General features: G+C 42.3%; 1 protein-coding gene across 2 annotated transcripts in view; it reads left to right on the forward strand.

Annotated features, from left to right (window-relative positions):
• The window catches only part of LOC311044541 (uncharacterized protein), a 34,269-nt gene extending 12,021 nt beyond the window's left edge, over positions 1 to 22,248 (forward strand). For both annotated transcript variants that reach the window (XM_084056206.1, XM_084056205.1), the window contains exons 2-7: positions 2,837 to 3,828; positions 6,326 to 6,377; positions 9,912 to 10,032; positions 14,966 to 15,114; positions 19,146 to 19,388; positions 20,728 to 22,248. In XM_084056206.1, coding sequence (XP_083912332.1) covers positions 2,837 to 3,828; positions 6,326 to 6,377; positions 9,912 to 10,032; positions 14,966 to 15,114; positions 19,146 to 19,388; positions 20,728 to 21,303 — 2,133 coding nt within the window. In that variant the 3' untranslated portion in view covers positions 21,304 to 22,248. The remainder of the gene's footprint in view (positions 1 to 2,836; positions 3,829 to 6,325; positions 6,378 to 9,911; positions 10,033 to 14,965; positions 15,115 to 19,145; positions 19,389 to 20,727) is intronic.
• Positions 22,249 to 22,456: the final 208 nt, after the last annotated feature.

Here is a 22,456-nt window from a genome sequence, read left to right on the forward strand (position 1 = left end):
GTACACTAAAACAAGACTGGGATTAAATCCCAGTTGGTTAGGAGCTGGCTACCTGCGGTATGTGGATCTCTGACATCATGTTGATTATGGCATATTGATGGAGGATAGTGAGTAATATCGTGTACGCTCTGTGTACCCGGTGGGAAATCTTTTGGGGTATGATTTGTAAATCCCAGTTAACAGCTGGCTAACTATTTTGGGAGGGAAAGTCCCCCCCAAAATACAATATTGATTTAAATATATTGTTTATTATAGATTCAATTGATTAGTTTCTACTACTTACTACTTCTCATAAACCACGATCACTTAGCTTTCCCTGAGATAACTATGCAGTACATACTATTTCCTAAACCCTTGTCCCTGAGATCACTATACACACATCACTCAACCAACCTTAATCTGTGTATTATTGACACAGTTCACTGGCATGTAGTATTTTTTTGCCAGCCTGCTTCCTGTATCAGGTGCTAGCAGAAATTAAGATACAAAAGAACTGTCCTATACAATATGAATGAAAATTAAGGCCTGTAACAATTTTAAACATTTAACTTCCTACACAGTTAAATCCAGTCAATTAGCAACCAGTAAATGAATCTACTATGTAGAATAAAACCTCTCAGTCAGTAAGAACTTTATGATGCCGATAGAATCACCCAAACCTTTAATTCATGAAACCTGTGTCTGTCTGTCTGTCTGGGTGTCCCGGGCATAACTTGGGCACCGCCCGACCGAAAGGCCTCAAACTTGGCATGTGTCCCATATGACCTGCGGGTCTGCAAGTGGCAATTTGATTGGACCATCCGTTTATGAGAACCAAAAAAACACGATAACCACTATATCTGTCTGTCCGCAGGTCTGCGGAGGACACACCGAATCACTGTATGTTTTGGAGGGGTGCTGGCACTGGCTTCCCTGATTGGCTAACCAGACCTGTCGGCTTCACTGATTAGCCTCACATTTGTACTGCTCCGCTATTTTAAGTGGCAGCGTGTGAGATAAGCCTCAGACTCCAACATGTCAGACAAAGATTACATCAGCTTTTGGAGTATTGCACAAACGGGTGGGCATACGTATTCTCGACTTGCATCGTACCAGACTTGCGCCCAAGTGTGTGTTCAGTAACAAGGGTCTCACTGTCTCTCAGCTCTTTAGTAAACAGATTTTCAGGGCGGATACCAATTTCATCCAATCAGGAGAGAGAACTCAAACAGGATATAAAAAAGTTAAATTGAACGTGGTGGGGGAACAAAATGACCCACCTGAAAATGTGTTTTCTGTCCTGAGCAATATCAGAATATAGAGCTTTAACCATTTAACAAGAACCTTTTGGTTTTCACCCAAAAATATCACTTACAGCACTCTTAATACTTAAACTAAACATTAGCACTGTAGTACTGTTGTTGATCTTTGTGCAATGTGTCGAAGTGTCCCTGAGCAAGACACATACCCATAACCGCTCCCCGAGTGCCGTACTAATGGCATTCACTGCACTTAGAAGTTATAGGATGGGTAAATGCAGAGGACACATTTCACATTATGTGCAAATATACAGTGACAAAAAAACTCCCCAAGGAGTGGGGACCAAATTATTATTATCGTTATGTCGCTGGCGGCGCATCTTGAAATTCCCACTCACAGCAGCTCTATAAATGAAAGTTCTTCCAACAACGTTTTTACGGCTGGAATGGAAACGCTGGGCTTCTTTCCGCCATGGTGCGTCCATTCACAGAAGCTTCACTACTGGTTGTGAAGCTTCCACTGCTCTGATCGGTTTGATTTTCAGGAATACATTTCTCTGATTGTTTGGCAAAGGTTGGTCCCCAGAGATAGTGCCCATGGCCTATTCAAATGTATTGAAACATCTGTCAAGGTCAGTTCCCCTGAAATCTCCTGCAGTCCATGGAAATGCAGTGTAACCAACATCCCATCACTGGGAGAGAGAGTCGCCACAGAGTTTCCTTTCAGGGCTCTACACTAGAGCTGCCCTTTCAGGCAAGCTCTAAAAATGCCATACAAATAACAAGGGCAACATAATGCATAGTTAGGCCGTGTGGCTCATTGCCAGATCACCTCAATGTCTGAATAAATGGCTTGAGAAAAGCTTTCAAATGCAACCTGTTCATTTTGGTAGTCTTCTTGGCGACACCTCTGGTAGCTCCGTTTTCATAACAGCATTTGTATGGAATAAGTACTGCTCAAAAAGGCATGCTGCAGGGTCCTATATACGCCAGAGGATATAATGCAAAAACAATTTGGAAAAAAGTGGAAAATAAATAAATGAATACATTTCCAGTACATTTTGTATGAGTATCTGGGGCAGACACTCGCAAATAAAAATGGTGTGTAATAGTGTTTAGAGAAGTTTTCAAAACCACACATATGTGGAATGGTTATTGTGAAAAATATACCAGTGAAAGATTAAATCAAAAATAACTTGTTTAATTGAAAAAGTTACAATGAAACGAAGTTACACGGTATGAATCAATAAATGACCTTGACCACCAAATTGTGCCATGTCAGACATTGAGCTATAGATCTATTTACAGTAATATTGTGAAGTTTCAGGGCCTTCTGTTGGGATTTGGTGATGCTACCGTGTATTGAGTCATTGCGAACAGAGTGACATAGTATGCAGTAAAGTAGATAAACAGACAGCCTCATTACAGTGGTTTCACCATCATTTCATAGCCCAATTGATGAAATAATACAGCAACCTGTTAACACATACACAGAAAAAAGAACATTTAACCTGAGCGCGCACACATTTTTTGATTTTTTTTTCCCCCTTCTTTTTGCTAACTAACTTTTCACATTTCTGACCTAACTTCTATTGCAGGTCTATTTTGACTGTGGTGCGAAGGTAGACGTAGTGGATGTCCAAGGTCTTATCCTGTCCCCTGGCTTCCCTTACAACTACTCTTCTGGGACTCACTGTGTGTGGCAGTTCTTTGTGCCTGTTGATCACCAGCTCATCTTGGAGATTTTTGACTTTGATGTCTTTGAGAGCCACGACCCTGCTGCTGCTCAATACGTTGCCTTCTCAGACTTCGAAGAAGACATGGCAGATGAGGAGGGGACTTTCACAGCTGGTGATTTATCAGTGAATGAAAACTCATCTGTGGCCAAAGACTCTCTGAGTGCGGGGGATGCTCCAAAGATCCTGCAGTCCTCCCAAAGTGGTGAGGTCAAGCAAGTGGTGGTCCAAGAACAATCCACAAAGATGGAGATCGCCAAAGTTTCCAACTCTGCTAAAAGATCCGTGGACGCTTCCTCTGACCTGAACTCTGCTCCTCCACCTCCTCTGCTCCTCCCTGGAGCCCAGTCTCCAGGAGACAAGGCCACCAACTCTGTCTCCTCCTCTGCTCCCAGGGCAGACCCTGACCCCAAACCTAACCCCAACCAGCACCCTGGTGCAGCTGTGGATGAGACCACTCCAGTTCTGCGACTACCCACAGATACTCCAGTCATGACCCCAAGCCCTGAAACCCAGCAGTCGGTGCTGGATGCCTGCCCTCATGATGTCCTCTACATCTCGGACCTCATCACCTTCTCCTCCAGGTTCTGTGGCTCCAACCGCCCCCCCAGTAGCCAGCTGGTGTTTGGCTCCAGCCAGGAGATGGTGGAGGTAATCATGGAGCTCATTACAACTACCCATTGGGGCCGTGGCTTTGCCCTGCTTTTCCACTACCATAACCGCACTGAGCCAGGCGGAGAAGAAAGGCGTGCCCATGCCCTCACGGCCAGCAAGGTGGATTCTCTCCTCGCTGCTGTGAGCGGAGCTGCCTTCTTCGCTATGATACTCACCAGTGCCCTCTGCATAATCTTCAGGTAAGATTAGGAAGGGCTGCGTGTTTCAGAAAATTATTCTTACCAATATGACACTATTTTTGGCGTAATTCACAAACAAAAAATATTTAAAAAGGATCAAAACCAGAAAAATCTTCCTTGGCGGCCTGAACTCTCCCTTGGCCCAAGTAAAGTAACTAACTAACTATTTAATGCATTGGGTCCTCCAACTGTATCTTCTTCATGTTCAATGCAAAATTCAGGCTCCAGTGCAAAACCAGGTAAAAGCTACTGGGATATAGGGTTAAAAGGCAACAGAAGTGGATCACACAACGATTGAAAGTGATACATCACTAATTAAAGTATTTGATGGGGTTTCCTCAAAGATTATCTAGATTAGATCTAGATTCCCTGCACTGTTTGTGAAATCCAATGCTCCCTTTATAGTGGAGTCATCACAAACAGCTTCCCCAGAGAACTGACAAGACTCTCCCATGAATGAGAAAGAGTTACTGTAACTCTGTCACTTAACACTACACACACTGTACCATCAGTCACTCCGATGCTTTTTTTAAATACACGCATATATAAAACATTCCGACATACGGTATGCTGAAGCACACACACACACACACACACACACACACACACACACACACACACACACACACACACAAATCTGCCCACAACTACAGTACGTACAAATTAGAGCTGTGTACCACTCAATTACTACCACTCTCTCTCTGTCACTCACTTAACTCGACCAACAGCGCAAATGAACACACACACACACACACACACACACACACACACACACACACACACACACACACACACACACACACACACACACACACACACACACACACACACACACACACACACACACACACACACAGAGCAATGTGTCTTGTTGACTCAGCTGGAAGCCTCTGTCCTGATGTGGTGTCCCTTGATGGTTAATTGGGTTTGGCTGCGACCGCGCGGCCTCCTTGATGTGGAGAACTCTCAGCGAGGACAGCGGGGCGTAGGAGGTACAGCACCTGGCATCAATTCCAGCCCAAAAGAACAGAGAGAAGCCCCATGAAAAGTGAACGGGAGGAGAATGAATGAGAAGGGGACAAAGAGAAGGGAAAACTGAATGTGTCCTCTGAGCTCTATAAAGATACTAATCGGTTTGGTTTTAGACCATTGAGTTCACCACATCAAAAGGTGTTCCCACATGTCCCCCCCTGGGGACAACTCACACAGTCAGTCAGAGGGTTTGTAATTGTAATACGATCTGTTCTGACAATATTACTATTTTACTTTACAGTTCCCGACACATTTTAAGGTCAAGGGAGATTCATGGGCCACATTGGTGGAATTGCTCATCGAATTAGAATATGGTAAAAAAAACACACGGGAGAATTGAAGCTGTTGTAAAGGTGTGTGTGTGTGTGTGTGTGTGTGTGTGTGTGTGTGTGTGTGTGTGTGTGTGTGTGTGTGTGTGTGTGTGTGTGTGCGCGCGCCGCGCATGTTCGGGGATACATATGTGTATGATTTATATTAATTTGAAATGAGTATATGTTTTACTTGTTCATATTACATAATTCATTCCATGTATCATAATACGATTTTACAACATCTCAGTCTACTGCAGTCGCCACGGTCAACTGACATTCAATGTCTCATACTCATCTGTCGAGCACAATAACTCCTCCGCTTCTCACTTTTAATGACGGGGAAATTGGAAACACATGTTCAATAAAATGAAAGTGCAATTAGCAAGAACAACAACACAAGTCATTTGTAAGCCAGGGAATGTAGCACCAAAAATGTCAAAGTCCTTTAGTAGCTGTTTAGATTGTTTTTTTTCCCTCTTCAAATTACTGGCCATTACTGTAATGAGTTCATAGAACTACTCGTGGAACAGCTAACCTTGAGGGCCAAGCGATATCTCCCAAGATTTGTGACTAACTTGCAATGTTCATTTTCAACTGTTGATTTACAATGAAATTCTGCGATACCTACTTTCTCTCTCTTTTCTTTTGTATCTTTGTGGAAATAAGCCCTATGCCCTGTGCCTTAAGTATATGCAACTGAAAAGGATTAGTTTCAACCTATCACTAGCCACAAAGTACTGCAAATCTTTACTGTAAAAGTTTTAAGAAAATGGAAAAGATGACAACAGCAAAGATCTGAACGCCCTGGAGTAGTGATTTCTCAACCTTTTTCCTTTCAAGGTCCCCAGTTTGATATGCATTAGCCACGTACCTTCATTTGAGACCATCTTTAACTCTGGGACCCCAAACTACACTTCAAAATACTCAGTGTTAATTTAACTCAAGAGTGTACACATGTTGTAAGGGACAATGTCCACTTTTACATTTTTGGTCCACTTCCAAACAGGGGAAGGGGGCCATACTTTTGAGAAAACACTGCTTTTAAGAAAGCCCTGTCAAAAATGAAAGGGCGAAAGCCGTTCCAGGACATTGATTAAAGTTGGTTTTCAGACATGTCAGTGATTCTTAACATGCAGTGCGTCCTTGTTTTCCAGACCCAAACTATGTCCGAAAAGAGCCAACTCCTCTTCCTCCGCAAACTCTGAGGTACATGAAAAATTCTCTTTTTTTCCCTTCTCTTTCTCTTTCCAAACTGGTGGACAGCATTAGTAATGTAAGCTCTACTGATCAGTATCTATCCAGCCATCTTTCTGTCTGTGGTTGTTTCTATCCAAAATGGAACACATTTACATGATGTTGGAACAAGAGCAACGTCAGAAAATGTGATCTTGTTACTGACACATGTCTATCTGACTGTCACTGCGTGCGTGCGTGCGTGCGTGCGTGCGTGCGTGCGTGCGTGCGTGCGTGCGTGCGTGCGTGCGTGCGTGCGTGCGTGCGTGCGTGCGTGCGTGCGTGTGTGTGTGTGTGTGTGTGTGTGTGTGTGTGTGTGTGTGTGTGTGTGTGTGTGTGTGTGTCCTTCCCTGTTTGTCTATGTATAGTTCTTTCTAGTCTTTCTAGTTGACTTTCTATGTATTTAGCAGACATTGTTAACGAGAGAAGCTTTACATGTGCACAACATTTTTGATCTACTGTAATGCCAGGACAAGGCAAAAACTAAGGAGAAAATGTTTTACTTCAAGGTTAGGGCATGGTAAGATTGAACAGGAAAAGGGGGGTCTGATTCAGGGGTAAGGGCACGGTCACACCAAAATATGTTTGCCCACTGTTAAACTCGGGTTGTGCACGACAGTGTTTTTGCAGCCAGTATTGTATGGCATGTACCAGCAGGCATATAGAGCACATAAACGCAAGATGTGCGCGACATGCGGAAAGATGCGCAAGACCATGAATCCACACATTTGCATTGACAAAGCATTGGCAGATTCTGCCCCATAGGTAAAATAAAAGTGCGGTGTGACCATGCCCTAAAGGTGAAACATGAGGTACTTTATGAAGAGATAAATGGCTCTCTGTTTGTGGTGTCCCAGACATTCTCCCAAGGCAAAGCTCTACCTGGGATCACAGGACATTTTATTCAATATCCTCTGCCAGTGGACCCAATACCCTCCACTGCTGTTACCTACTGTCATACCACGGGGAAGCTCTCTGCAGCAACCCATGACACACACACACACACACACACACACACACACACACACACACACACACACACACACACACACACACACACACACACACACACACACACACACACACACACACACACACACACACACACACACACACTGTGTACTACTACAACCCTATACACAGCTAATTCTGCAACCTATTCCAGGCCAAAGGTGCAGAATACATACACACCCCTTTTCCAGTTTTCCAGGGAATGGACCCCAGTCCCTATCTAGCTTAAGGGCGCGCTCCCACCGCACTTTTATTTTACCCCTGGGGCGGAATCTGCCAATGCTTTGTCAATGCAAATGCGTGGATTCATGGTCTTGCCAAGAATCCACGCATTTGCATTGACAAAGCATTGGCAGATTCCGCCCCAGAGGTAAAATAAAAGTGCGGTGGGAGTGTGCCCTAAGACGGAAAGATCTCCCTGTAAACAAATGCTCACAGGTTCAATTCCTGCAACAGCAATTGTATGTCTTGGCTCTGTCAACAGCTATGTATCCTCATCATTATCATAACCTTTATTTAAACTCAGAGTATGATTGAGGGGCAGGCCCTCATTTTCAATGTAGCGGAGGTAACAATACAATAAAAACATACTACTCCACCTGGTAGAGTCTCCAGTCAAATTAACAATAATTGTAAAAGGCATGAATCAGTAATAACATAGAAAGTACTTAAAAAATAATATCTAAAACAGCCTTCAATTCCTTCAAACAGATACATCTCAAATAAAAGTGTTAAAAACCATTGCCCTGAACTGACCTAATGATGGTAGGGAAGATTTTTTAAGCTCATTCTATATGGGGCACTGGCAGAGAATGCTGTCTTGCCTAGATCTGACTGAGCACGAGGAGCCTTGAACATTGAAAAGTCACCTGGGGGTCTGATAGGGACTAGAGAGTTCTGTGTCAACATAGGACAAATATAGAGAGGGATCCTTGATGCAGTGGCATTTATCAGGCCTCTCTGTCAGAGAGGATATTCCTGCATTCACATTAAGTGTACAGTGATGGGTGCCATAACTATCACCAGTGATCCATCATACTGTAAGGCAGAGTGATAAACAGTGTCAAGGCGCTTTAAAATTGAAGGAGCAGCAGTCCTATAAATAACATCCTCATAATGTAAGACTGAGAGGAAAGTGGATTCAATGATCGTTTTTCTTTTCCTTTTGTTTGTGCTGGATACAGGAACATTTGATTTATTTCTACAAAGAATTCACATTTTTTGTCTCAGTTTGGAGACAAGATCATCAACATGGAATTGAAATGTCAGTCTCATCAAGCCAGATACCGAGGTACTATTTGTATGCAGAGCTGGCCTTCTCAATTGTAGAATATATTGATTTTTCTTGAGCAATGCCACTGAACCCCTGCCTGCTGCTGGCACAGAAGCCCTATTTAAGAAATATCAAAAATAGCCTATGCGACACGAGAGCTGGTAGATCTGCTATTTTTTGAACGTTTTTGAAAAAAATAAAATCGTGCCCAAAATAGGGATGCCAGGTTGAAAGTGGATAACGTTTTCAATGGCCACAAATAACCAGTATCTGTGAAGAGCCACGCATCCTGTCTGTGGACATGGCCCTTGAGCAAGACACAATCCCAACCTTTTCACTCACAGTAAACCAATGGATAATTGTTAACCAAACTAATTGATATAATTGATTACAAAAAATAATCAATCACTGGTTTAATAAAATAATCAATTAATAATCGATCCCTATGTCATTGTAGGCAAAACGTTGAAAAAAGGTGATCTACAAGCTCACAACGGGGCATGATGCAGTGTGTTGTGAGCTTGTAGGTCAGCTATATTCACTATCTTTGCATGACACAGTTGTGCGACGAGGTATAAAATAACACTTAAGTGGTTACTCAATTTGTTGATATATATTTACATAAATATATAATATTATATATATAAATAAATAATCGCTTCTCGATTATCGAAAAAGTAATCGATAGAATAATCGCTAAAAAAATAATGGTGCAAATAAAGTTGCAGCCCTATTGTGAATGTGTGCTGGGTTTCAGCCAGTGGTGGAAAGTAATTAAGTACGTTTACTCAAGTACTGTACAATTTTTGCAGTATTTCCTATTTTCAATTACTTCTACTCCACTACATCTCAGAGGCAAATATTACACTTATATTCCACTACAATTATTTGAAAATGTTAGTTACTAATTACTTTGTAGATTTTTATTATTATTACAAAACATACATTAACCACTTCAGCCCTATATACATATACTCTGGCTATTTGAAAATAGCCAATCGCGTTGTGAGCTTGTAGATTTGCTATTTTCAAAAGGTTTGTATACATTTTCAAAACTTAAAATGGGACTTACTGCACAACTTTTCCTTTTGGTACTTTAAGTACATTTTGATGCCAATATTTTTATACTTTTACTCAAGTACATTTTTAATACCGAACTTTTACTTGTAACAGGGTGTTTTTACATTGTGGTATTGATACTTTTACTCATCACTGTGTTTCAGCCAGTAGACCGAGTGGAGACCAGAGCAGCTGAGGCCAGTGAGCTGCAGCTGGTGGCTGCTAACCCAGCCGGAGGTGTGGAGGGGACCACAGAACAGGATCGCCACAGGCTTAACTACACAGGTGGGGAGAAAAACACGGCAATATAAACCTAACCATAATGTGGATACACAGATACAAACTTGAATATGGATACAATAACCAACACATACACACACATAGGGGTGCAACAGTTAATCGAACTTATGAATTTAATGGATTATTTAAAAAAATAAACGATTATCGATAAGTTAATAAGATAGTCGATTCATAATATATCCCTATTTTGGGCATGTCATTATAGACGAAAAGTCTAAAAATATTTCAGAAAAACTATAAAATACTGAAAATAGCCGATCTACAAGCTCGCAACACAACGTGATGTGAGCTTGTAGATCGGCTCTTTCCACTATCAGCGCAGATCGGCTATTTTCAAACGTTTTGCGGCAAAGAATGCTTAAATGTTTAATCAATTATTTGATTATTCGAAAAAGTAATCAATCGAATAATCGCTAAGTAAATCTATAGTTGCTACACACATACTGTAAAATCCTGAGTGTTCATTTAACAATGAGTTACAAATGATTTTACAGTGAGAGTGCACACGCACACACACGATGAAAAGTCACATGCAAATAGACATACTGTACACACACAGGCATTGGTGAATATAACATGTTCACAGACACCTACAGTATGTACACATGCACATGAACATGTTAATGGATACACAAACACACATACATACCAAGCCATTTGGTGTTGCATACAAAGTGTCATTGTTGGTGTGAAATCATAAGTGCTTTACTGTAACTTCCACTATGCGTATTATTACTGGCATCAACAATCATTACATTATTAGCCTATTTTAGAACAAAGCTAAATGAGGAGACCGCAAACCGCAGTTCCACTTAACTGTGGTGCAGAACCAATGACATATGGTATTTGCAGCACAAGGATTTGCAATACAAGGATTGGCCGTCATTTATCAATCTAACATAGAAACCAGCACTAATCCAACCGCAGAATTCATCTCACTACAGTGTTCTTATGATTTATGAAATGGTTACATCTCGTCAGTCACAGCATAAGAATGGTCTGGCATTGATAAATGTGGCGGCTGAAAATGATCGTTATTTAAATATCACAGCCAAAAATATTCTTGGTTAAGAGGCTTAGCCCCTAGAGTTTATGACATGAAGAAGCGGAATACAGGCAATAAGAGAAACTTCTCCGAAGTGGGGATAGCTATTTTAACATTTCAATTCCAATCGAACCAACTAATAAAAAGTGGCAAAGGAATGCAGAAGAATGTGGTCTCTAAAAATAAATCACTGATGCGGTCACTGAATAGATACAGTAAATGGCTTACTTCTCGCCATCTACACTTAAAGAAATAAACTTAAACCTGAATCTTGCATCACATAAATAATATCTGACTAAACATTCCAGTATTGAATAGCCTACTTGCCAATTTTGAAGCGATGAATGAGATCCTGTCTTCATCGTAGAGCCCTCAGACGGGGCTGTGCTGTCCACAACTCTCTCTCTGCATCGGAAACATCCAATGGCTCCCCGTTATCCTGTGCAATGTTCTGCAGAACCCCACAGTCCAGAATAATGTCACATATGTTTTCTGGTGCGTACAACAGAGTTCCCCCTGCAGATCCAAGCAGCCCTTTGCAGCTCACCACCATGATACTGCGTTCCTGCTCTGTTGCAGGGTTTTACAGTGGGGTTACCAGGTATTCAATGAGGGGATAACATTTGTCACCTAGTACATGAAGCATACCAAAATGTTCATCATTGGACTATACATCATTGGAATACTTTCTGAATATTAATGAATGCATCACAGAGGAAATCCTAGAAATGTGTCCTATCGCTGAAAGGTCCTGGTGGCCAAAAACAGAGCACCTGCACTGGTACAGGTATGGCATTCTGGCGGTACTACTCTATTTGATGTGTGGGCGCTAGTATTCAAGTGGTACTACTCCATTTGATGTGAGGGGATTGGTATTTAGGAGGTACTACTCAATTTGATGTGTGGGTGCTGGTATTCAGGCGGTACTACTCTGTTTGATGTGTGGGCGCTGGTATTCAGGCGGTACTACTCTATTTGATGTGTCGGCCCTGATATTCAGGCGGCGCTACTCTATTTGACGTGTGGGCACTGGTATTGAGGCGGTACTACTCTATTTGCTGTGTGGGCACTGGTTTTCAGACGGTACAACTCTATGTGATGTGTGGGCGCTGGTATTCAGACGATACTACTCAATTGACGTGTGGGCGCTGGTATTCAGACGGTACTCATCACATTTGATGAGTGTGCTGACTGTGTGTGTGTGACTGTGTGTGCATTGTTGGCTTGTGTGTGTGTGTGTGTTTGTTTTTACGTGGCTCATGTGTCTCCTGTTTGTGTTTAATTAGTGTAATTGGTGGCATCTTTGTGTTGCAATCAGCTGCAGCTGTTTGTGTGTAATACTCAATGCAGAGCATTGTGTGTAAATGACCATACACCCACTTTTCGGTCATGCGTTAGATTAATAAATGAGGGCCAATGTGAGAGCTTATGTGAGATCATCACATTGGGTGTAGCTGGCATTGATAAGAATGCATGCACTCGCAGGACGCTTCAATCACGTTGATCTGCTTCAGGAATGGGATCATTCAAGATCAATGTGATGGAAAAGTCAAATCGACAATAAATAAAAGTTAATGGAGCAGTGTGTAGACATTATTATTTTATGTTTCTGGGATTGAACCTGTGATCTTCTTATTCTGAGACACACTTTACATTAGTCCACCCTGTCATCTTCCCCACATGACTGAGGGGTAATAGTGGGCAGTTAATTTGTCCCTTAACTGAACTTAATGTGCTTGGCATAATTGGGACACAGTTAATGCATTACACCTATAGCAAGAACATCAAACTCATTAGAGCCTCATTATAGAACCTAACTGTTCCCTGGAAACACTGACAGACACACACACACACACACACACACACACACACACACACACACACACACACACACACACACACACACACACACACACACACACACACACACACACACACACACACACACACACACACACACACACTAATGAGTATATTTCAGGCAGGGTGGCCCTACCAGAGTCAGAGGGAAACACTAGTGTGTACACACACACACACACACACACACACACACACACACACACACACACACACACACACACACACACACACACACACACACACACACACACACACACACACACACACACACACACACACACACACACACACCTCAATGCTACATGATTCTGGCATCCTACAAATAGTCTGGATTGTGTGAGAAGACCTGGAGCCAATTCTGCATGGTTCTGTAGCCACCGTACATGCTGTCAGATGGAATTGGACCGAAAACGGCACAAAGTGTACAGCCTGTACTTAATCATAATTAAACATAATAATTAAATATTGTGCTCCATTTTGGGAGAGTTAGTCCATTCCAGCGGTCCCCTTTCACATTGTAGTAATTTAGCAGTGTCTTTTTTTAAATTCACTAGCTGCCCCAAATACAAATGGCAAACAAGGTTTGATCGACCTGGATGATGTCATGTTGGCCTGGCTTGCCTCAACAGAACTACAGGTCTTAAAACTAAGAGACTAAGTAAGCAGGTGGGGGTTTGGTATCTTTGACATGACACAGGGGCTGTCAGCCACTACCTTATCACTCAAACAACTTGGCCATCCCCTTTTATATTTATCTCTCCCATTGCCGACATGCTGATTTATGTCCGAATTATTTTATTGATCACATGGAGAGATGGAGGTTGAAGTGATCAGCAACAGTTGCACTAGTGATAGAAAGAAATACCTGTTCTGTGCTCAGAGATAGTGGTTGAGAAATGGAAAAGTGTGCTCCTATGGAGCAAATCTCAGCACACCTTTCTCTTCTAAATTGTCTCTCAGCTTTACTCCTCCATCTCAAAAGATAAAATACAAAGGTGAAAACACAAGTTCCAAAACTGCCCTTCCATATGGACTATAAGAAACAGATGAGGTCTTCAAATGGACAAAGCCCTCCAGATTCTGTTGACAGTGTCATTCACTCTCTACAATTCCTTCCACAGAGAGACAGTCTCTCTCTCCCTCTCCTTCCCTCCCATGCACAAAATTTGTGGGTTTGTGGCATTTAACCCACAAAGCAGCCTGGGAGCATTTTCAACAACAGGGTAGAGTACAGTCCCTGCTCTGTGTACAGTATATGCTCCAGTCATGGTGTTGTGAGTTCACACCAAAAGACTGAGTTTGTTGAAAACTGCAGTTGTGTGGGTTTCTCTGCACCACTGAGCTGGAAAAGCTTAAATTCGAAATCAATTGAGCCATCAAGTACATTAACAATACAGGAGTCCGTCTTATTGACACGGGTGCAGCAATGTCATGACATCTCACAGCATGGCATAAGCAGTACATACTAACCCATATAGCAAAGCTATAACATTTCACATTGAAAAAAGCATTACAGTGAAGTGCAACACATGATAACACAGTGAACTGCAAACAAGTTATGATTTATGGTTTTAGAATAAATGGCTTTTGGTTGAAGCATTCCAGCATGTTTTCAGTACATATTAGTTGTATAACAATATTTTGCAGTCAGTTTCATAGTGGACTGTCTATACTCTGAAAATCTAAGTATGCATGGAACATCATGGGACACAATCTACTTGAGCAGTGGTTCTCTAAAGTGACTGCCACGGTTCCTTGAGGGGGTTCCCAAATGGACCCTTACAGATCTGTAAAATGGAATGGAAGCAAGTGTAAGGGTATATTTGGTTCTTTGAAATTAAAAGGTTTGAGAACCACTGTACTAGAGATAAGTGTTGGACCTTTTCATGTTCTCTGTTTTTTCTTCACTTGGATACATGAGCTTGTTTAAATTTAGAGCACTATGACTGATTGACATACAGTACTTACACAGTGGTTCTAAACTTCTCTCTCTCTTTGCCTCTGTTTTCTCAGTCAGTGCCAGCGGTGACACTTCCCAGAATGCCGAGCTGGAGCTCTCGTCCAGTGGGCTGGCAGAGCTGGACCTGGGAACAGATGAGGTGTTCATTGTGTCATCAGCCCCTACCCCATCTCCCACCAGACCACCCTTCTCCCCCCACACCGTAAGACACATTTCTGTTTCTGGAGTGCAAGTTTTAGACCAGTGGTTCTCAAAATGGAGTCCAGAGATCCTCAGGGTTCCTTGAGGTGGGTTCCAAATGGACCATTAGAGGTACAGTATGTAACTCTCAGAGTTATGGGGGTCCATTAAATTAAAAAGTTTGAGAACCACTTGTATAGACAATGTAGGTCTTCATAGGGTTTTGTGGTGATCATATGCATCCCGATGGCAACAATATAGGATTGTATGTACAGTAAAATGGTTGGTTCGATTTAAATTCTTCATCAACAATAGCAAAATTACACATGTACAGCATACAGTATAAATGGATACATATTATCCTTGGATCAAGACTATCATAGATGTATTTTATCGAGTCTGACTTTTGCTTTCGTATTGATGATAGTCTTGGTCTCTTGGTTTATATCGAGTGTAATACAGGCTTTCAGGGGAACTTCTGACAGAATCCGACACAGGCGGGATAAAAACACATCTATTGAAAAATACGGACTAATACAGTGCACACAGGTTCCGAATGTCGAGTTGACATCCGTGGCTACAGGGTTAGAACTTTATATGTTTTGTTTGGTTGTTTGTACATGTACGAAGAAGTACAGGCTTTGCGCGCAGATTTCCAGTGACTATAGGGCGATAGAGACCAAGACTGTCATAGATACGAAAGCAAAAGTCAGACTCGATAAAATACATCTACGATAGTCTTGATCCAAGGCTAGCAAGGCTAGCAAGGGTCTGTATGGCAATGATGTAGGTCTTTTTATCCGTTATACACCTCTCTATGGCAACAATATAGTTCTGTGATGACAATACAAGGCTGCCCATTTTGCCTCAAATAAGGCTTTTCCACTTTACAATAGAACAGTTCCAATAGCATTTCCATTTGCCGATGGTTTGCCCAGTTGGCACGGTTAGTGCAACCAAACATTCTGGTGGGAGGGCTTGACGTAGTAGGTGGTATTACATTTTAGGCCCCACAGTGAGAAAGCACTCAGAGTCAACACAAAAGGCTGCTCCAAATGCATGAATATTTACTACTGTTGAGGAAAGACAATAATATACACCAGTCCCATGATTCATTATAGATTACAGTCGTTGTTATAGACCCTCAGTTGCATATTATCCCATGGTTGATTACAGGCTATTCAGGTAAGTAGGTTCTTACCAGAAGAATTGTTTTGCAAAAATACAGACCTGGATCAGCACACCCCCATTCCAATGCGAAACTAGGGTCAACACGTATTTAAATTTGGTATATTTTACCCCATTGTGCTCCACTATCATATAATACAAAGACTTTACCCACAATTTACAACAGCGAGGGAGAAATGTGTTTTCTATTCAGCAGTGGCTAAAATGTTGACCTGTACCTCATTCTATCGTTTGACCAAACTTAATCAGATGTTGCTGTTTAGAGTGCTGGTGAAGCTTGCACTGAAACTCATCTCATCTCGAAAACACAAACATGTACAGTTCCTGAACGAGCATGCTAGATTTTAAAACATTTTGGGTGATTTGATTGGGACATTCCTACTTATCTTAATGTTTCATGTTGCTTCATATTGTGTCATACACAGGTAAAGAAAGAAAGTCGTCGCCGCCTTTCATAAATAGCTGTGGAAAATTAATCCTACATGCCATTACTATGGACCTGTGGGAAGCAATTCTATAGGAGGAGGTTCTGTACAATTGGAACAATGCCAGTTTGTTTAACAAAAAAAGCCAAGCTTTTGGTCAGACGACCTTTGTCAGGGCAAAGAGAAGCCATTCTAAAAATTACGTGACAAATCCACACACAATATATCAAAAACTGATAGGAGAAGAGGTACAGGCTGAATGTATGAACATTATGGGGATATTTGTGGGAGGGCTGGGTTGGGCAATAGCGAGGAAGGTGGGGGGCAATGATGAGGATACAAAGAGTTTGACCCAGCATTTATTTTGCTGTGCTCTTTTGTCTTTTCTTGGAATAAGAGTTGGCATAAGGCAGTTCTGGCAGCTTTTAGAAGGAGAGCTTTTCACCAGCCCCGGCTAATGGCCGTATTATCTACGGAGCCAGATTCCCAGCTCCAAATGTGTGTTTGTGTGTGAGTTTGTGTGTGTGTGTGTGTGTGGGGGGGGGGGGGGTAGACAGACAGGCAAAGTAATAGAGGGTGTGAGTGAGTGTGAGAAAAAAAGCATGTGAAAGTAGACACATGCACGCGTGTCACACGTCCTTCTGTGCGCAGTGTGTGGTCCAACAGTGTGTGCCCTCTGTGCAGCAGTGCAGTCCATTTGAATAGCATTGGAGAGATATCCATTTACTGTGGAGTGGGTAAACCGTTGAAAGGGTCAATTAAAAACACTAAATTGCTCACATCTAACTCATCTCCCCGTTACCACTGCCTTGTGCCACTTCTGCACCAGCCTGGTTCTTAATCAATCTGTGTTTCAAGTGACATTGTTTAAGGAGTTCTCACCTTGTGTGTTGTCGTTTTTGGGGCTTTAATGACCAAAAGAACATTTTAATTAAACCCCTCTCCCTAATTCTTGTCTAGACTAATCTAGGCACAAGTGATTCTCTGAGAAGGATTATCTGGCCTCTCTCTCTCGCTCCGTTTTGGATGGATGCAACTCCTGAACCCTAACACCTCCCCTGATCAACAGCAGGTGACCAACCAGGAAGGATATATGACCCTAATTTGGCCCTCACACATTAAACATGTCACTTCAAATTAGTACGGAGACTCATGCTTGATTTATACTTGGTTGTGTGCCGTGTCACACACCGAAAATAGCCGTTGTGAGCTTGTCCTGTAGAACTGCTATTGTCTGTGCGTGACACTGATGGAAGTATAAATCAGGCGACAGCATCCAGCTGCTCTGGGATATGTGAACCATACATGTCCGTATCTCCTCCTCCAATGGTTAAGTCTTGGCTTGATAGAAAGAAACTTGGGTCTTCCATCATGGAAGTTCTGGGTTTGAACCATACAGTAATTTAAGGGAGAGGAATGAACTATACAGTATATGTCTATATATGGGCATATCGGTCGGATCGGCAGTTCTGGACAACCGCCTATCCGACCACTCCCTCAGGTCCTCACCGATTCGCACGTACACACACACACACACACACGCACGCACACGCACACACACACACACACACACACGATTAAGATGAATGAAAGCATTCTACAGCATCTACTGCAGTTTGTGAATGAAGCTGGTTACATGAGCCACACACACTCACAAGCTGACTGGCTCTGTGACTAAGCTTGCCAAGCTAATCAGCACCAGTTCCGTCTTTAGGGAACAATTGAGGTTGGAGTAGGAAATCAAACATGTGCCAATGATGGCTTGATGGATTATCTTTCTCGCTCTTTTGGTCAGCTGTTCACTTGTAATATTCCCCCAAGGACAGTGGGCTCGTTAGAGAGGAGCGAGAAATGAACTGAAAAACCTGTTTTCAGTGCCAATACCGATGTCAAGTACTGAACTTTAAAGTATCAATCATTCAACTGGATATCCAGTACACCTGAACATTGTACTATGATGATATGACATGCAATGTCTTGATTCATCAAAGGAGGGGGTGATTTAGGGAGTGTGAATGGATATAATAATAATAATAATAATAATAATAGCATAATGCAACCTCTGATGTGCAAGTCAATTTGATCTTTTATTACACAGATTATTTAACCTCTCAATCATATAGTGAACATTTTCCTGTGCACAGTTTTACCCAGCTTCTTTCCCATAGAGTTACACACTTGGGAGCGGCTCAGTATAACTTAAGCCTGCTACTCCTTTTAGAATGCTAGTCAAATATTTCACTTCACCATTATTCAACTGAATTCTCCATTGTTACTTAGCAACAGCCGTAGCCACTACTTCTTTGTCTTAACACTGCTAACTAAGACAGGGAGACAAAGGCCCCGACTGCTTTTAAAACATTTGTCAATTTTAGTAGTAGCAAGTAGCAGCATTGTTAGTATTTCTATTAATCAATTTGTGTGTTCCTTATGGACCAAGCAACGGGAACGGTTCTTACACCACAGTGACACCGGCACTGGCCCAGTGAGCGACTGGCCCTACCCAGACCCCGACACCGCTTCTTCTACAGGGGCCAGGTCCTCTAAGGATGGCAGCTGTGCCCAAAGACCAAGAGCCTGGAGTGTACGCACCTTCCAGGACTTTCTGCCTCCTCTCCCACAGCTCCATAAGAAGTGGTGCAGCTGGAACTCCACCAGCCCATTCACCAAGCTGGTGGACAGCGTTAGTATTACCTGTTCATGTCTCTCTCTCTCTGCAGCACAATATGTCCTATCTAAAATAATCTGTTCTATTCCTTCGAACTCAAGGCATTTATGTTCAAATGTACACATTATGCATAGAGTTGTCATATCTAGAGTTACTTTGAACCAAATAAGACTAGTACACATGCTTTCCTTGGAGGCAACAAGTACAAGCTCATGATCTTAGGGCCTATATAAACTATCTATAGGACATAGGTCTCTAAAGTGCATCGCTGTTGAGAGGAAACCTTTTTATGCCCATGTGATCGCTGATGTTATCAGCATATCTACTGTATATGCATTCCCCTTTTGTGCCCATATATGCCCATATATGCTCCTCAGAATCAATCAATTATCCACAATAAAACAGACCAACAGTTATTCAATTCAAACAGTGGTCTCAAGAAAAACGACCATGTCTCCATCAGCACTTCCTTTATGATGCTTACACATTGTAGGAGCTGGGCGTGAAAATTACAACAGCGTCGGTTGTAAACCAGCAATGACACTTGAGCAAAGTTGTGTTTTGCGCCGGCTATAAGATATGGCCCTTAATGTCAGATATGTTTGATTGAGGTATTGCAGAAGCAAGACTAAAGTTAAACAGTTTTTTAAATGTACAGAAAATATTTGACACATAATAAACGATATGAATTGCAAAAAATGACCAAGAAATTGGCAGAACATGAATCATGTAGTTGAGCAGGTTCATGGCATTTGATTAATGAGAACTTCAGACTGTGTGATGTAGGCTGTGGTTGCCAGAACTGGCAACCTGAAGGCAGTAGCTTAAAATTTGTCCTAATACGTTTAGCTTGACTACATTATTGTACAGCTAAATTGATAGTCTTTGATATTGAGATAATGATCTTCACAATTATTAATTCTAATAATTTGGAGGACAACATAATTGTACTGCAAGTTTTGATTCTTATATGAACACAGTGTAAGAGAATAGGAATTCCCTGCTCAAAAGAACTAGAGAAGAGCTGCAGTCTAAATCAAAAGGTAAAACATTACACTCTCTCAAGGCCAAGTACATTTATTGATGTTTCGGTCTCTCAATCTTCTATCAACAATGTGAACATTTAAAATACAGCAAAATTAAACTAGTAAATGAAATCACTGAACATTGTGAATATTGTGTGATTATTCAGTGAGAAAGCACAAATTGTTAGAGAAAAGTATCATAGTTTCTCACTATCAGCAAAAGCAAACACATTTACAGGTACAGGGATATATATTACATACAATATCTTACTAAATAATCAAGCTGTGTCTGCTATATTTCAGAGCATAAAACATCTGTGTCATTCCAGGCTCCAGCCAGCCTTGCGGCCAACATCCAAGGAGACACCAGAAGGGTGTTTTCTGATGTCCACCTGGAGGCTGGCCCCAGCACAGTCTCAGACTGTTCTGTTAGCAACGCCTCCTACCCCCTGACCCAGCCCGCACACAGGCAGCGCCGCCTCAACTCCACCAGCAACCTGCGACGCACTCGATTCACAGGTAACTGCTTCGGCCTTCTCTCTGGGGCTGCCGAATCCAGCTCTGGGGGTCCCCACGCCATGGCCTCCCCCTCGGCGTCCGTCAGCCCTACGTCGACTTCGTCTTCCAATCCTTCCTGTCAGCTTCAGGGGGAGGGCTCCCTCCTAGCTGGGAAGCGACGTGATTTCCCGGCCGACTGCGATCACGTCAGCGTACAGGTGTTTGCCATCTCCGAAGAGGAGGACCGACAGCCTCTGGTCCTGGCCGAGCACGTCGGGCCGGCCTCCTCCACCGCCATGCTGAATGGACTGGTCAGGGGCGTGTATGAGGGGAAAGGTCTCGTCGTGGGAAGCACTGGGCTCGGCTCCCAGAGCCAGGCCAACGGGCCCCTGCCCCAGAGGGCCTGATCAAGAGTGGAGGCCATGGGGGGGGGGAAGTCAGACATCGGGAGGATCAAGTACTGCTCTCCCTTCCCGCTCCTCTAACGCTACCAGCGATGAGTCAAAGCCTGCCTTTGTGCACAGCACTGTCAATGACGCCTAATATTCCCGCAGCCAATCAGCCTAGCCGTGCAGCTTTGTCTGGAAAGGACTGAGCGTTGGGACTCTTTGGCGGGGCATTAAGCCTTTATGAACTCAAGTTAGCGCCACTTTGTCAAACAAATATCACCTACTCTTGATTTCCGAAATAACTTTTTTTATGATATTACATGTATAGCTTTCCATCGGCAAATGTTCTTGTCCTCACTGTAGTCAGTCTATTTTTTATAACATGCAAGATGAGATGTATTCAAAGAAGGTATATCATGCTGCTTACTATGCCAAGGCACTGACTGCTGTGGTATTGTATTAGAAAAAAATGAACAAAAAAATAAACATATGTATTTGTAAAGTAAATAGGCCTACATGACTCCCCAACACGAGCACTTTTTTGTGAACCGGTATGGTACTTTTCAATGAGCTGCGAGGTCCCAACACGTGCACTTTGCCATTCAGTAGCTCATTCTTTGGACTCTGTGCTCCCCTGTGACAACTTCTGCCTTTTGTCTTATGTGGGTCCTGATGCAGCGCTATTCAGCACAGGCTAAGACATGCTTATACAATTGCTAAATACCCGAGAAAGTGTTTCACAGAGCATAGATCGTATAGATTTTAATGCTGTGATAATGTATACATATGTATTCCTGAAGCCAATAACTGGATTATAAAAGGGAATTGATCATTGTATAAAGCATTTACTAATATACAGTATTAGATACAATAGTATAAAAAGAGAAGTAGTGATCACTATTAATGAGTCAACTTGTTGGTTGGGAATTAATGTCAAACTTTAATAAAGGCTGTGTCATCAATGCTTTTGATTACTGTTTTTACGTAATGACAGTATTGCACCATAATGTTGAAAATAAAGACTTGATGCAAAAGTGGTTCTGAAAGTTGAGACATTTTAAAACTGTTTTAAACCCACTACATCAGTTCATGGGGAAAAAATCCCAGGATAGAAGAATTAACTTCCTACTCCACATCATCACTCCATCACCTGAACACACTAAAAGCAGGG

The sequence above is a fragment of the Gymnoscopelus microlampas genome (genome assembly GCF_963454915.1).
Source record: "Gymnoscopelus microlampas genome assembly, chromosome: 4".
Taxonomy (NCBI): Eukaryota; Metazoa; Chordata; class Actinopteri; order Myctophiformes; family Myctophidae; genus Gymnoscopelus; species Gymnoscopelus microlampas.